This window comes from Somniosus microcephalus, chromosome 26 (genome assembly GCF_052327205.1).
Source record: "Somniosus microcephalus isolate GS21.2 chromosome 26, FLI_Smic_1.0, whole genome shotgun sequence".
NCBI classification, from domain to species: domain Eukaryota; kingdom Metazoa; phylum Chordata; class Chondrichthyes; order Squaliformes; family Somniosidae; genus Somniosus; species Somniosus microcephalus.
This window is the reverse complement of record NC_141012.1, coordinates 44,558,925-44,576,165: the sequence shown is the minus strand read 5'-3', so window position 1 is coordinate 44,576,165 and position 17,241 is coordinate 44,558,925. Positions and strand designations below refer to the sequence as shown.

Here is a 17,241-nt window from a genome sequence, read left to right as displayed (position 1 = left end):
GTTGCTCTTCCCACTGGCATCCCAAGGTCCAACCTTCATAAACTGCAACTCATTCAGAATCCCACCGTTCACATTCTATCTCGCACTAAGTCCCACCTCCCTATCACTCCATCCTTGCCGACCTCCACCGAGTTCTCCAATGAATCAAATTCAAAATCCTTGTCCTAATCTACATGTCCCGCAAAGGTCTCTCTCGACTTCTGCAAACTCCTCTCCCCCAGAATGCACCAGCACATGCCCTCCACCCTTCTGACTCTGCCCGCAACACCTAACTCGTTCATCCTCCCTTCAGTCACCTACCTTAAGCTTTCTCTCATCACTGCTTGGTCACATTGTCAACCATATTGAACACAGGTTGGTGCTCAGTGGTCTGTACAGCTCAGCTACTCACTGGTGAACTTACTGCAACCCTGTGGACCTAACAATTAACTCCCCAATACCTTTCTGGCCCTCCCCAGAAGATGCTGACGGGGGAGGGGGCACGGAAATGCAAAGAACTGAAGGTTTTCCACCTAGGTATCAGGTACTCCCAGGTTAGATATAGCAGGGTTTGCAGAGTAAAGCACCTTTTAAATTGTGTTTGACTAACTTAATTGAATTTTTTTATGAGGTAACAGAGGGTGGGTGAGGGCAGTGCATTGATGTTGTGTATATGGACTTTCAAAAGGTGTTTGATAAAGTACCGCCTAATAGGTTAGTTAGCAAAATTCAAGCCCATGGGATAAAAGCAGCAGAAGGCACAGATTTAAGGTGATTGGCAAAAGAACCAGCGGTGACATGAGGAAAACCGTTTTTACGCGACGAGTGGTTAGGATTTGGAATGCGCTGCCTGATGGGATGGTAGCTACAGATTCAATAGTAGCCTTTTAAAGGGAATCGGATAAATACTTGAAGGAGAAAAAATTGCAGGGATATGGGGAAGAGCGGGGGAGTGGGACTAACTGGATTGTTTTTCTAAAGAGCCGGCGCAGACTGGGTGGCCGAATGGCCTCCTTCTGTGCGGTACTATTCTATGATTCTATACACTGCCCAAACAATGCAACCGAGGTCAGTATGGAATCTGCTGGATACCATTTAAAAGGTGTCTCTAAAGATAAGGGGTAAGCCATTTAGGACAGAGATGAGGAGGAATTTCTTCACCCAGAGAGTGGTGAACCTGTGGAATTCTCTACCACAGAAGGCAGTGGAGGCCAATTGATTAAATATATTCAAGAAGGAGTTAGATATATTTCTTACGGCTAAAGGGATCAAGGGATATGGGGAGAAGGCAGGGACAGGGTACTGAATTTGGATGATCAGCCATGATCTCATTGAATGGCAGAGCAGGCTCGAGGGGCCGAATGGCCTACTCCTGCTCCTATGTTTCTATGGTCACACTTGCCCCCTACGTGGAGTATCAACTAGAATCTCAAGAGGACAAAAAGCAGGGAATCTTAGCTGAATGTAACACCCAGATAGTAAGATTGCCCACCTTAATTTATAACATCCCTCACACATACACACAAAACCCCTCAGACCTTGCTGGGATTGTTTGTTTCTTAAAGGTTAGGAAGTTTTTAAGGAAATACTTTTTAGGTCAAAGAGAATGGAGCTATTGTTCAGGCCCCCATAGGTCAGGACAAAGAAAAGTCAATCCCCAGGGCCAATCAAGATTGGACCAGTTTCTAGTATATCAGAGATACCTGAATGATCCCCATAAGTGAAGCATCTTCAGATGTTTTTGTACATTAATGGCACTATATAAATGCAGTTTGTTGCTGTAGATCACATTTTTAAAACGTCAAATACGGAAAAGACTCAAATATCCTAAAGATGACTCTGAACTCATACCTTGGCTATTCGGTGTAAAAGGACCGTTTTTTAATGTGTTGTCAACACTGGATGCTGCCGTCACTGAGAAATGGAAAGGTGCAATGCAGATTCGACACAACATAGTAATCATTTCCTGCAGCACACTGCTCTACTCCACTCCAGGACTGAAGTTTCTTTGAGAAATTTATAGCATTTTGAGTGAACATTTGAGCTAATGAGGTGAAAGAGGTCATTCTTGGGGATTAAACACTTAAACATTTATACTCTGCACCAACATCAAGCACTCTTGGGTCAGATGCAGAGTAAAAGTGTCTCTAAACTGCCCTGATAATGTACCTCAGCCCCAACCTCAAAAGAGCAGCCCCTACTACACCAGCGTGACAATTGACTTCCCACACCAGCCCTCGAGGTTACTCACACTACCACCTGGATTATTGTCGTCGTTACCCAGCTCACAGAGTGTCTAACGGAAGGTCAGGCAGGAACTGCCCATGATTCTTCACCCATTCACGTCAATGGGTAATAAAACTGTGGCCAGGGTATGTCGGAATTTAAGAACATAAGAAATAAGAGGAGTAGGCCATTTAGCCCCTCGAGCCTGCTCCGCCATTCAATAAGATCATGGCTGATCATCGACCTCAACTCCACTTTCCCGCCCGATCTCCATATCCCTCGATTCCCCTAGAGTCCAAAAATCTATCGATCTCAGCCATGAATATACTTAAAGACTCAGCATTCACAGCCCTCTGGGGGCAGAGAATTCCAAAGATTCACAACCCTCTGACTAAAGAAATTCCTCATCTCAGTGCCTACCCCTTATCCTGAGACTATTTTTAAAAAATTCGTATATGGGATGTGGGCGTCGCTGGCAAGGCCGGCATTTATTGCCCATCCCTAATTGCCCTTGAGAAGGTGGTGGTGAGCCGCCTTCTTGAACTGCTGCAGTCCGTGTGGTGAAGGTATTCCTACAGTACTGTTAGGGAGGGAGTTCCAGGATTTTGACCCAGCGACAATGACGGATCGGCGATATACTTCTAAGTCAGGATGGTGTGTGACTTGGAGGGGAACTTGGAGGTGGTGGTGTTCCCATGCGCCTGCTGCCCTTGTCCTTCTAGGTGGAAGAGGTCGCGGGTTTGGGAGGGGCTGCCGAAGAAGCCTTGGTGAGTTGCTGCAGTGCATCTTGTAGATGGTACACACTGCAGACACGGTACGCCGGTGGTGGAGGGAGTGAATGTTTAAGGTGGTGGATGGGGTACCAATCAAACGGGCTGCTTAGTCCTGGATGGAGTCGAACTTCTTAAGTGTTGTTGGAGCTGCACTCATCCAGGCAAGTGGATAGTATTCCATCACACTCCTGACTTGTGCCTTGTAGATGGTGGAAAGACTTTGGGGAGTCAGGAGGTGAGACACTCGCCGCAGAATACCCAGCCTCTGACCTGCTCTTGTTGCCACAGTATTTATGTGTCTGGTCCAGTTAAGCTTCTGGTCAATGGTGACCCCCAGGATGTTGATGGTGGGGGATTCGGCGATGGTAATGCTGTTGAATGTCAAGGGGCGGTGGTTAGACTCTCGCTTGTCGGAGATAGTCATTACCTGGCACTTCTGTGGCGCGAATGTTACCTGCCACTTATCAGCCCAAGCCTGAACGTCGTCCAGGTCTTGTTGCATGCGAGCATGGACTGCTTCATTATCTGAGGAGTTGTGAATGGCACTGAACACTGTGCAGTCATCAGCGAACATCCCCATTTCTGACCTTATGTTGGAGGGAAAGTCATTGATGAAGCAGCTGAAGATGGTTGGGCCTAGGACACTGCCCCCTAGTTCTAGACACTCCAGCCAGGGGAAACAACCTCTCAGCATCTACCCTGTCAATCCCCTTCAGAATCTTGTAGTGGTCATTCTTCTAAACTCCAGAGTGTATCGGCCCATTCTACACAATCTCTCATCATAGGACAGCCCTCTCATCCCAGGAATCAATCTAGTGAACCTTCGTTGCACCGCCTCTAAGGCAAGTATATCCTTCCTTAGATAAGGAGACCAAAACTGTGCACAGTACTCCAGGTGTGGTCTCACCATGGCCCTGTACAATTGTAGCAAGACTTCCTTACTCTTACACTCCAGCCCCCTTGCAATAAAATCCAACATGCCATTTGCCTTCCTTATTGCTTGCTGTACCTGCATGCTAGCTTTCTGTGTTTCTTGCACAAGGTCACCCAAATCTCCCTGAACACCAACATTTGAAAGTTTCTCACCATTTAAAAAATTCTGTTTTTCTATTCTTCCTACCAAAGTGAGTAACCTCACATTTCCCTACATTATACTCCGTCTGCCACCTTACTGCCCACTCACTCAGTCTGTCTGTATCCCTTTTCAGACTCTGTGTTCTCTTCACAGCTCACTGTCCCACCTAGCTTTGTATCATCAGCAAACTTGGATACATTACACTCGGTCCCTTCATCTATTTCCGATAGCCGCTCCCAGCAGGTCACGCTCTTGCGCACACTGAAGCTGAAAATCTAGGTTGGCAAGTTTAGTCCCAATTTGTGGGCAGTTTTCTTTTATTCTGTGAGCATGTGCTTACAAGAAACTTGTGAAAATATCAAGAGATTATTGACAAAGATATTACTATTGGACTAAGGGCGGATCACATCTATAAGGATGCTGAGAGACACCATCTGTCTCCACTTTAAATGGTTCAAGTCCTTGAATTCTCAGCTCATTGAAAACAGGAGAGTCAGTGTCAAGCTGTCTTCCTGTGACAAGGGAAGGACAATTGTTCCTCCAAACAAGCCAATGTCTCAGGTTGCAGTTACACTGCCACTTTTCCATTGATGTAAAGTGATTTGTGGACATACCAATGTAAAAGTGGTCACATAACTCAAGACTACAGAGTGCACTAAGGTCCCGAGGTGCGAGATGCTCCCGTGGCAATTTGAGTGCAGTGTAATTCCAACTTTATCGGAGGAGTTAAAGAAGTTACAGAAAAATTGCATCCAGTTAATACTGTGTGCAGTTCTGGTCGCCACACTATAGGAGGGATGTGATTGCATTGGAGAGGGTGCAGAGGAGATTCACCAGGATGTTACCTGGGCTGGAGCGCTTCAGCTATGAAGAGAGACTGGACAGGCTGGGGTTGTTTTCCTTAGAGCAGAGAAGGCTGAGGGGGGACCTGATTGAGGTGTACAAAATTATGAGGGGCATAGATAGGGTAGATAGAAAGGAACTTTTCCCCTTAGTAGAGGGGTCAATAACAAGGGGGCATAGATTCAAGGTAAGGGGCAGGAGGTTTAGAGGGGATTTGAGGAAAAACCTTTTCACCCAGAGGGTGGTTGGAATCTGGAACTCACTGCCTGAAAGGGTGGTAGAGGCAGGAACCCTCACAACATTCAAGAAGCATTTCGATGAGCACTTGAAACACCATAGCATACAAGGCTATGGACCAAGTGCAGGAAAATGGGATTAGACAGGGCTTGATGGCCGGCGCAGACACGATGGGCCGAAGGGCCTCTTTCTGTGCTGTATGACTCGGTGACTCTATGAGTTAACTATCATACAACGGCTAGAAAAGCACAAGATCAGCAAGCTGGTCTGAGCGTGGCCCTGGTCAAGAAGCCTTGGCCTGAGGATCCTGCTCCAAAATCTCACTGTTCTGATACGGACGATCACCACTTACAGTATCACCGTGTCAGCCAGGGTTGTATGTTTTCATTTTTTCCTTTGCCAATTTCCTTGCCTCCCCATTATCTCCTGCAGGCACTGCTGTGTTCCACAAGTGCTGATTACCCTCTGGTCTCTGGGAAATTCACCAGTTTAAGTTGGAGGCAGATGGTGTTTCTCAGCATCCTTGTATATGCAACCACCCTTCGTCCAATTAACAATATCTTTAGTAATCATTTTCATTTGAGAGTCTCGACATCAAGTATCGTCAGTCTCAGAAACAGAGGACCAGGAGGAGGCCATTCAGCCCTTGGAGCCTGTTCCGCCATTCAGTTAGATCTTGGCTGATCTGTACCTCAACCCCATTTACCGGTCTTTGCTCCATCTCTCGATACCCTTACCTAACTAAAACCTATCGATCTCAGTTTTGAAAATTTCAATCGAACCCCAGCATCCGCTGCCTTTTTGTGGAGAGGCGGGAGGAGAGTTCCAGATTTCCATCCTTTGGTTTTTCTCCCGCCAAAGTGCTGCCCGATTTCCCTCCTAAATGGCCTAAGCTCTAATTTTAAGATTATGCCCTCTTGTTGTTGATTCCCCCACCAGAGGATATCGTTTCTCTGTATCTACCCCATCAAATACCTGAACCATTTTCAATGCCTTGATTAGATCACCCCTTAACCATCACAACTCATGGGTCTATGAGCCAAGTTTACGCAACCTGTCTTCATAATTTAATCCTTGAAGCCCGGGTATCATTCTGGTGAATCTGCACTGTATCCATTCCGAGGCCAATATATCTTTGCTGAGGTTCCGTGCCCAAAATTGAATGCAGTACTCCAGATGGGGTCTGACCAAGGCTCTGTACAACTGAAGCGTCACTATCAATATTCCATTGGCCTTTTTGAACCTGTGCACCAGTTTTTAGTGATTGTGTACCTTCACTATTAAGCAAACATTTCGATTCACCATTCTCAGATCCAAAGTGGATGACTTCACAGCATACTGCACCTCTTAACTTAATGTCATCTGAAAACTTGGATGTACAACTCTCAATTCCTTCATCCAATTCATTGATATATATGGTGAAAAGCTGAGGCCCCGATACAGATCCCTGAGGAACACCACTCATCACTTCCTGCCAATCAGAGAACTAACCCTTTATCCCTACTCTGTCTCTTACCTCCCAACCAATTACCAACCCTGGCTCCTTGACCATGGAGGGAGCGAGAGGGGATCGACACACCCGAGCCTAATCCTGGCTTGCCTGATGTTCACACTTCTAGCAAGCAAACATTCACTGGACAGCAATCAGAAGCAGGAACCCAGGCTAATTTTCCCAACGTAACCCATTCTGAAAGCTGCAGTGGTCCAATACAGCCCCAAATAGAATTTTTCCCCTGCAAAATGACATGGCCCCATTACAGTGGTCGAGTGTCTACTGCAACCCGTGTTACTGGATTAAGGTCATTGACCTGTCTTCCCCGACAACATACCTCGTCTTCCTTGCAAACAGATGGAGGTAGTCAGCCGTTCGAGGTATTCCGGCAGATCGTAGTAATCGTCCCCGTAAGAGATCACTTTAATCCCTTTGTCCAGCATGTTTTCTCGTAGCTTTTTAAACTCATCCACGTCGTCCCTGCGTACCAGCATGAAGTGCTCCAGGTCGGACTTGTTCCTCACCGCTTCTAGGAAGAGCGACTGGAAGGTCGTGTCCTCGACTGTCCGGCCACAGCCGAGGAAGACGAAGGCCTTGGTTTCATACAACTTCTGAATTTCCCTCTGCTCAGTCATAAAATACAAACATTTACAGCAGCGTCCACTCCCCGAGGTACAATCGCAATTTAGTTACCGAAGTTCACATTTGCAAAAGTTAAAACACATATACAAGAGTGTCGGTCTTTGATACTCTCCCCTCCTCTCCTGAAGACTGCGGCTCGTGCTAGGATACGGTTACACACGTGTCCTTCGGGTCCCTGCCCAAGTGACCATTGTTCCTGTACCACCCTCAACAGTTGGTATCAGTGGGCTATTCAACTGTGGGTCAATCACACGCAAGCCCAAATCCTGTCCTCATCCAATATCCACATGTGCAATTTCCCATGGGAATCACTGGATAGTGATCAGGATCACATGAACTTTGGCTAACTCTTTTCCCCTCCATAGCACAGGGCACTCACATCAACTGCATCACCCAAACTGCTGCCATAGCCGAGATCAGCCAACTATAGCCTCACCTAATATGTGAGGTATTACATTTTAGTATGAAGAATAAGGAGTTCACTTATCACTTGGAGGGTGCGAGTCTAGGTGGGGTAGAGGAACAATGGGATCTCAGAGTACAAATACACAAATCACTAAAAGTTGCACCACAGGTAAACAAGGGCATAAAAAATGCAAACCAAGCACTAGGGTTTATTTCTAGAGGGATAGAATTGAAAAGTAGGGAAGTTATGCTAAACCTGTATCAAACCTTGGTTAGACCACACTTGGACTAAGTACTGCATGCAGTTCTGGTCGCCATATTATAAAAAGGATACAGAGACACTGGAGAGGGTGCAGAGAAGATTTACAAGGATGATACCAGAAATGCGAGGGTATACATATCAGGAAAGGATGAACAGGCTGGGTCTCTTTTCTTTTGAAAAGAGAAGGCTGAGGGGTGACCTAACAGAGGTCTATAAAATTATGAAAGGTTTTGATAGAGTGGATACAGAGAGAATGTTTCCACTTGTGGGGAAGAGCAAAACTAGAGGCTATCAATATAAGAAAGTCACCAAGAAATCCAATAGGGAATTCAGAAGAAACTTCTTTACCCAAAGAGTGGGAGAATGTGGAACTCGCTCCCACAGGGAGTGGTTGAAGCGAATAGTATCGATGCATTTAAGGGGAGGCTGGACAAACATATGAGGGAGAAGGGAATAGAGGGTGATGCTGATAGATTTAGATGAGGAAAGCCGGGAGGAGACTGGTTGGGCCGAATGGCCTGTTTCTGTGCCGTATATCCCATGTAATCCTATGTAATATGTAAAAACTCCTGGTTTATCTGGCTTTGTATCACACTGGCACATTTACCCACTGAGCCATTAGGGGTGCTTGTTTTGGTCTTTCTAAATCCTTTGCTGATCTGTCGCTATGCTTACCCACGTGTGGATTTACAGAGCAGAGTATATCTGGTGCAATGTGATGATCTGCTCTGCAGGACAATTAGCTGTAATGCTTTTATTTTATTAGGAGTTTTCAGATACCAGCGGAGTTTTTTATCTACTATGTCAAATCATGTATTGGGAGGGAGAAGACAATATTGGGCTTGACCTTCTGAGTCAGAGGCAAAAGTGCTCCCACAAAGCCAAGACTGACACTAGATTTTGGTTAATAAAGTTCAATCTCAATATATAAATGGGTTAATGTTGTAGATTCAAGAGGGAAGAACACCAACACTGTTTCTTTAAAGAATATACAACTATAGTCAGGTGATTTGCCTCTACTCTATTGTATAAGCCTCGTCTAGACCGCTCCCTTACTTGTTTTACCAGAAGAACCACATTAACACCAAGAGCAAAAACAACTTGCATTTATATAGCATCGGGTACTAATTACATCATGGGACCCCGACTTTTACCTATTAATAAAGCTCACATCTTTCCGTGGCCGGTGCCCCCCAACACTGCCAAAAACCCGGACGTTAAATTATTGGCAGGAAGGGCGTGACGAGAAAGGAGGGGGGGGGGGGGGGGGGAAGTACTCTTACCTATTTGACCCGCCACCCACACTTTTCTCATCGGTTTGGGATGTTAAAAATTGGACCTTATAGTTGCCTAGGTCAAAGTGGTTGAAAATATATAGGGGTCAATTTTGTGGAACCTGTCGGGAAGAAGGCGGGACTTCAACTTTCGGGTTTCTGACCCGCCTACTTCGACGTCCGGCCAATCCGCGCGATTTTCCCTTGATTGACCTTGTTGAGCCCGCCCAGCGGGCTCAGCCAATTAAGGGCCACCCGGCAACAGGTGACGTCACAGACTGAAATTTCATCTGTCAAGATTTCTGACAGATGAAATATCAGTGTCTCACAGCTGTTTGAAACTGTCAAACTCTGACACTCTAATTTCTAAGCTGAGTCCTTCTACGCAGACTCAGTTAGAACTCTCAGCAGCACTCAAAGCTGAAGGCTGTCACTTTTCACAGATCGCAGCCGTTCAGCTTTAAGTTCCAGCTGAGTGATGGGCTCCCGACGCCTAGAGGAAGAAAGGCTGTGAAGGTAAGTAAAAGTTCTTTACACGCTTTAGACACACCAAACACACTCACCTTTGCACTCATGCACCCATCACTCACCTGAACACCGACATTGCGACCCCTCCAACTCCTTCAACCCGACGGCCCGCCTGCTCTAACCTGGCGTGGTTTGGAGCCGTCGGGAATCCCACACGAAACCCCTCAAAATGGGGATTAGGCTAAAAACTGCCCGTTAACTACCTGTTAACAGGCAGTTAATTGGCACTAATCCCTTCCCGCCTGGTTCCGGCGGGTCGGGTACCCGCCGCCCCTGAAACTTACGTGGGGCGGGGTTTTGGGCGGGATGGTGTCGGGACCCCCAAAGTCGGGATTTCCCCCCCCCCCCACACGCCTAAAACCCCGCCTGACGGCTCCCCGAAAATCTAGCCCTTAGTGTTTAACAGAATTAGGCTTCCACTTTGTGGAGTCTCTCCATGTTGCTTTGACTCACCACTCAATCTATCTGGGAGCTATGAGGCTGTTATAAATTGAAGCTTCAGCTGACAGCAAAATAATTTATATTACAAAAAATCCATGTCAATGATTCATCATATATTAACTCCCTGAATCCTAAGTGGTGACAATTTAATCTCCACAGAAAGGGGAGGGGAGCGGAGTAAAATCATCAATTGGGACAATTAGTCAAGCAACAGCTCCTGGGAAAGCGCCAATGCATATCCCAGTGTCCTGCTACAGAACGGTAGAAGCCGAGGAGCAGACTGCCAGCGCGATCTCTCAGCTGTGCCCTTTTAAATCACGTGTCCAATGGTACTTCAGTATCTGCACTAGGAGAGTAACAGAGAACTCACCATTACTTCTGTATTACGCAACACATTCTGGTAGCCCAGCGGATGTAGAACGATCCCGCTGGGGTTAGTGTAAACGCCGTGGATGTGTAACACACTCATCTTTCGTTTCTCCTGTGCCCATTCCAGTACCTACCACAAACAGAAACAGAATGGAAGAGAGAGAGACTAGCTCTTCTAGCCTGTGAAAATACATGCAGCAAAACAAACTGCAATTGCTATACGCATTATCTGTTTATTAAGACAAGTGTAGTTTTCTGCCCCATTCATTTCAATAATTAATCACTCCAGTAAACCAGTAAAGATAGAATTAATATTTTTACTGCTGTTTCAGCAAAGCTGCCTTAATCAGGTATCAGCTAATTTTCACAACCTGTTGTCCATTACTTGACATTTTTAGTTTATACTGTAGACTTTGATAGCACCCAGCTGGATCTAGATACCCCCCTTGCTCCTCTCTCATGATAAACGAGTGCTTAAACTTAACAGAGCTTTAGAAAACACTCGGGCATTGGTCCACTGAATACAGTAAACAGCAAGGTAGGGCTGCAGGGAACTTTACGTTCGGCACTTAGAGGCCATTCCTCTGCCTTTCCAGCTTCTCTCGACGTGGGAAAGAAATGTGGAAATAGTGGCATGCTGCAAGGAAAGGGCGTCGTATGACTATGGAGTAATCCTTTAAAGGAAAGGATTCACAGTAATGAACAGAAGAGATTTGCAAAGACTATTTTCATAAAATAATAAAATAATTTTCATTGAAACAGCAAATGTTTTTGACAGATTGTTATGTTTAAGTCACTAAATTTCAGACCCACGAGTGCACGTCACAGGCATCACTCTGCGGCCTGAACCAACAGCTCCCGCTGTTTAAATGCAAACAGAAATTGCTGGAAATACAGAGCAGGTCTGCCAGCATCCCAAAAGACAAGGATTAAGACATTGTGGGTGAACACCCTTCGTCAGAACTAAAAACAGGAAGGCGAGACACCCTTTGTAGGCCTGCCTAAAACAGAACAAAAAGGTGATGTCAAGGTTGGTAAACTGGTACAGTAAGTTTAATGGTCTGTAAACAGAAAGAGTTGAAGACTGTAAAAAAAAAAAGTTAAAAAGCTCCAGGGTTCCTATTTTCAGCTCCACCTAGAAGGCGCCAGGCAAACCTGTTTTTCAAATGTCGAGAGACCTGCTGCGTACTGCAGCATTACCTTTTTTATTATGACAGATTTCCAAATTTCATTTTGTTCCTTTGAATCCACAGAGTTCCCATCACACTTCCCTGCAGTAGTGCTGATGTTGGCAACCTCCCAAACTCCCTCCAAAGCTGGCTACAGCTGCCCGACTTCTAGATTTATGGTACAGCTCTGACATGGACATCACTGGCAGATTTCAAGAGAAACATAGAGCCACCCATGGTCCTTTCACGAGTGGGAGTGGGTGTCTCACATTCTTTCGTGTATGTAGGTCTTATTGGCATAGAGACCTCACTTTTTTTTTTAGTAGGGGAAGGATTGTAGGGCAGAATCGCATTTCTGTGTGTTCACATGCAGCCCACTCACTGGCTTTGGCGTGTGTATCTGGCCCCAGCTCCAATAGGTTGAACATCCCTGACCTAAGCCATCATGAGCTGATCCAAATTGTCACCAGTTTGTAGGCGTGACTGCATTCCATCCTCTTTACCTTTTTCTCATCCGTGAGGTCTAAGGACTCTAATTCTGTTCCTTGGTGAGTTGCATAGATTTCCACGAGATTGTCGAAGTTGGTGGTTAAAACCAGGGTTCCATGCTCCATCAGCTTCAGGACTGATTGCAACAGGTGCTTCCCAATGTCATCCATCTTGGATTCCAGGTCATCAAAAACCTCATACAAACAGTCCTTGAAGAAGGTTGACCGAACATTGCTGGTACGCTGTGGGGATTGAACAAGAGTCAATGGAAGCAGTCATACGCCAGAACACAAAGCAAGCACACGGGCCACAACAAAGCCTCAAAATAGACCACAGGACTCGCAAATCATCATCTCAAAGAAAATCCCATTAAGAGGAAAATGTTATTGTTTGGGGTTGGGGAAAAGAAACGGGGAATGTGCATGCAAGCGACCTCTAGAGAGCGAGTGCGATCATGCTTTAAAACTGTTGGTTAAAGGCAAACTTAGCAATCTTGCAGCAACGCTCGATTTCTGTTTTATAGATATTTTTAAATCTCTGCTAACAAGATCGATCTCTCTCCTTTAATTAACTCAAATCTATGCATTTTTTACAACTCCTATTTGTGAGAAGAAAACTTTTTTTTAAATCCAGTAACTTTCTCCTAACAGATTCTAATATTTGCACTGGGTGGAAGCCCTGCTCAGTTGGCTTAGTGAGCAGCTGGTGTGTAAATACAGAGACTGACACCTTTCTCATTCCATAATCCCACTCAGCCGGTCCCGAGTTAGGGACTGAATCTCAGCTCTGGATCTGCAGTCAGGAGTGGGAACAAATGCCAGCTTTCATATATTCACTAACTCAGCTCATCACTGCCGCCACCAAACACAAAATATCAGAGTCTCCACCAAACCAACATTTCTTTTCATAAGAGCTATCTTTTCCAAGCTTCTCTCCACGAGTCTCACTGGGCCATGCGGTCCATCTCTTGCTGCGGAAAGCAGAAAAAAGACAAACTTCACCATTGTCACCCAAACTGGTAGTTGAATAAATGCACCACTGACATTCTTCCACCAATCTCCTCCACAATTAGTGATTGTAAAATGGAGAATGGTCCCACTCTTCCAGCTCAGTCACCCTTCTTGACAGAGCTCTGCTCTCCCTGCTCTCTCCAAAAGACACAGGAGCAAGCTGGGGTTCCATTCTTCAATGGAATGTGTTTGGAAGATGGGGGTGCTTGCCAAAAAAGAGACAAAACGAGAACGGGGCAAAATATGGGTAAGGAAAGAACAAAAATATACAGGGATGAGCCACTGGGTATATAATAAATCCAAACATCTGGATGCTTAAGGGACCACCTGTAATTTGTGTGCAAGTAGATTTAATCCCTTCCCTTGGACACTTGTGTGAAAACTGGCCCCAAATCCCAGGCCAAATTGATTTGGAGGGAAAAAAATCCATCAATCCGAGATAAGTGACATCTTAGTCATGCGAGATTTGGTAATCCGTTCCTATATAGCAGTACTACTCACTAGCTGCCCATGGCCACAATCCCAGGAAGTGTCTTACTCGAGGGTCACGCCCAGTAATGCTCCAACATTAAACCACGAGACAATGAGATCGGGGTCTGATTCGGCACATGGTCAGCTCCTGATTCCATGCGTCACCCTGGGCAGTTGCTAAGTGCAGAGCAGGCACTTCCCCACAGGATGGCACAGAGAGTTCTAAAGTTTTAATACAGCCCTTTAAGATACTGTCTGGATGTTGGGAAGATCCAGCCCAATAGCATTCCTTTGCTTCCCAACACTGAAAAGCAAGAAAAGGGCAAGATCAGTGCTGAATCGTAGCTCGATCAATCTCACATTTGATCGGTCTGTGAATGAAGGCCCAGAGATGCATGGAGGACCAAAGGTTAAGGGGAAATGGGCCACAAATGAGATCAGCAGCACGGCTGAACAATATTAAGGAACTTCACAGGGCTGTGAATCATCTCTCCATCAAACGGCATCCAAAATTGATTTGCCATGCAGAATAAGTCATATAAGAAATGCAAAAATAACAGCAGTGTTCAACCAATAACAGTAAAGCTGCGGACCGGAACCTGAAACAGATCCACACCAGTGTTGAGATTGGTGCCACTGCTAATTATGGTTACTGCACCAATACCACCACTAATACTGAGACAGGGCAATATATCAGAAGTGGGCCTGTACTAGAAGCAAGTCACATGAATCCTGGACCTACAATAGCATGGATTCTGGGTGTAGCAGCACCGAATGACACTGGTTCCAAACTGCTGCTTTTGATTCAGGGAACTAGTGCACAAATGTTCAAAGTCATAGAGCCAAGCATACAGGGTGCTTCATTACTACAACTAAAGAAACATATTGCAATACACTCTTTCCACTGGTATCGGCTGCACAGAAATATTGATATGATTTGGCTACAACCAGAAAGAGTAAAAACTGGACCTCGGGTACTTTTTAAATTGCTGGTCTATAGTCTGTGACAGTTGTCACAATCACTCCCATTCGTTACCAAAATTTCTAATTACAGGCTATTAAAAATTCACTTACTGGTGAAAGCTTCTGTATCAAGTCGTGTGCAACATGCACAAGATTCTTATCTTCACCGAGGGATTTTTGAAATCTTTTGTTCTCCTCCTCCTCGAGGAGGTCGAAGTCATTAGCAGCATCCAGCAGAGCCTGGATCAGTCCTTTCCAGGATTTCAGAGCGGGGACCTGAGGCGCGACAGCAGCACTCACTCCTGTTCCAATCACCAGCACCAAGTCCTCAGGTCTCTTCGTCTTCAGACTGGGCAAAAGCTTCCTGTTGGGACAGATTTCGTCTTTTTGCCGTTATTTAATGATTGTAAACATTTCAGTTTTTATTGATAACACTTCAATTAAATGAGTTCAGATATAAAGATGGTTACATTCAACAAAACAGCTAAATGGAACAACAAAGGAAAAACACTGCCGACGCTGGAAATCGGAAATAAAAACAGAAAATGCTGGAAACACTCGACAAGTCAAGCAGCACGTGTGCAGAGAAACAGTTAATATTTCAGGTCGATGACCTTTCATCAGAACGGGAAGAAGTTAAGAGATTTAAAAGTTTTTTAAGCAAGTGCAGAGCCAGGGAAAAGGAGGGTGGGCAGAGGAAAGAACAAGGGGCAAGGTCTGTGATAGGGTGGAGGACAGGAGTGACTAAATGACAAAAGGGATGATGGTGCAAGGCAAAAGGGGGTGGTAATGGGACAAGAAACAAAAATACAGCAGAACCATTACCAGCACCTCCTGTCCGAGAAAATGGGAGCATGGTTATGATCGGAAGGCTGTAAAGATCCTAATCGAAAAATGGAGTAACATGGCCTTTAAAAGAATTCCCACACAGACACGCCTACCTCACGCTACCAATAACACAACTGTGGCTCAAAAATATGTAACCCGCTGCCAATTAATGTTTAAAAATCCAAGGAAAATTCAGTTCCGATACTGACGTCCTCAAAGCACAGAGTCATTCTCGCTCTTCACTGCAGCGTGATTGTTATATGGTCTACAGGAACATACCGCACTCAATGGACGAATCTCAATTACAGGAGATTTTGTAACACTAAAAAGTGCAAGGAGTTGGCAACTAGCTCACAAACCTGAAGCCTTCTAGGCCTGTTTTGTGTTCCAATGACTGAGTGGCTCCCCTTACAAATCTGAGACTTTAGGCTGCGCTTTGTGTTCAGTGCCAAGTTGCTATTTTTATCGTTGCAGTGTGTGTGTTCAGGAAATAAACACCGCCAGTATATCTATATACACCCAAGGAAATGAAAAACAATAATTGGTTATGAGCAACCCTTTTGGGAGCCTGCAATGTTGATGGTTGGCTGGTTCACTGCAACCATTTATTTATCCTATTATTCAACTATCAACTAAAGGCTACAGAAGTGGTAGCCAATTTCACCAGCCAACTTGCCTAGAATTGCTTTTTTCCGCTCTTCTGCTCGGAGACTACGGCCCGTAATTTGCGGCCTGCTACGCAGCAAAGACTTTAGCCGCTGGCCCCGAAGAAAGCCTCCCACAAAGATCTTGCGATCTCTGTGGCGAGAAGTTCAGCTTTTCCGACGTTCAATCGAGATCAGAGCAGTCTAGTGGGAATTCCGCGGGCTGCTGTGACGTCAACAAGCTGTCTAAGCAGCCAATCACGATGCAGAATTCTCACAGCCAGGAAGTGAAACAGTGCTTTTATTCTGACTTTTTTTAAAACGTTAGCGAGAGCAAAACAAAGATTGGGGCGCTCACATGGGGAAAAGGTAAACCTGAAATAAATATGAACAAACTTTAGAAAAAAATTTAAGCTTTTTTTTTTAAGTTTCTTAAAAATTGTAATTTTTATCATGAGAAATTTGACACTCCACAAAATTTTAATTCTTTTTTCAGGGCCATAACTTTTGTTTAGCTGTCAAAACGCTGTTAAAACCCCAGTTAGTTACACCTAATCCAACAAGGTCTAACATTTAATGGAGTACTTAACAGCAATATTACCGTGGAAAACCCAAACTTTTCATCAGTTTCCCTGGTTTCACAGATTACACTGATTGCCGGCTATGGGGACGTGGCCACAGCGCAGCCTGTGTGGGAGCAGTGAATGGCTGACCGCAACTTCAGGATTTCCGTGTTAGGATGCGCATGCGCTAAATCCTGAAGTTGCGGTCACTTTCAAAGGGGTAATAACAGTGAACGTTGTTTGTTCGCTGTTATCACCCACCGTAAATTCCGGGCCTATGTGTCACATGGTAAAGAGGGCAGATAATCAGTCTGCAGGCCTCCATTAACGCTGCTGTGAAACAGAGTGTTGGAGATTCGCAACAGCAGCCATATATGGAAGTCGTAACATAGAAACACGTCATTTGCCCAACCAGGCAGAAGATCAGCCGTGATCTCATTGAATGGCGGAGCAGGCTCAAAGGGCCTACTCCTGCTCCTATTTCTTATGTTCTTATGTTAACTAGTCCATATCGACATTTACCCTCTACATGAGCAAATACTACAAATCACATTTACC

At 45.2% G+C, this 17,241-nt stretch overlaps 1 protein-coding gene across 9 annotated transcripts in view; it reads right to left on the bottom strand.

Annotated features, from left to right (window-relative positions):
- The window catches only part of siral1 (SIR2 antiphage like 1), a 42,763-nt gene that overhangs the window by 1,607 nt on the left and 23,915 nt on the right, over positions 1–17,241 (bottom strand). For all 9 annotated transcript variants that reach the window (XM_085968150.1, XM_085968157.1, XM_085968154.1 and 6 more), the window contains 4 exons: positions 14,760–15,012; positions 12,219–12,446; positions 10,548–10,676; positions 6,963–7,248 (listed from right to left, as the gene is read on the bottom strand). In XM_085968150.1, the coding sequence (XP_085824276.1) occupies positions 6,963–7,248; positions 10,548–10,676; positions 12,219–12,446; positions 14,760–15,012 (896 nt within the window). The remainder of the gene's footprint in view (positions 1–6,962; positions 7,249–10,547; positions 10,677–12,218; positions 12,447–14,759; positions 15,013–17,241) is intronic.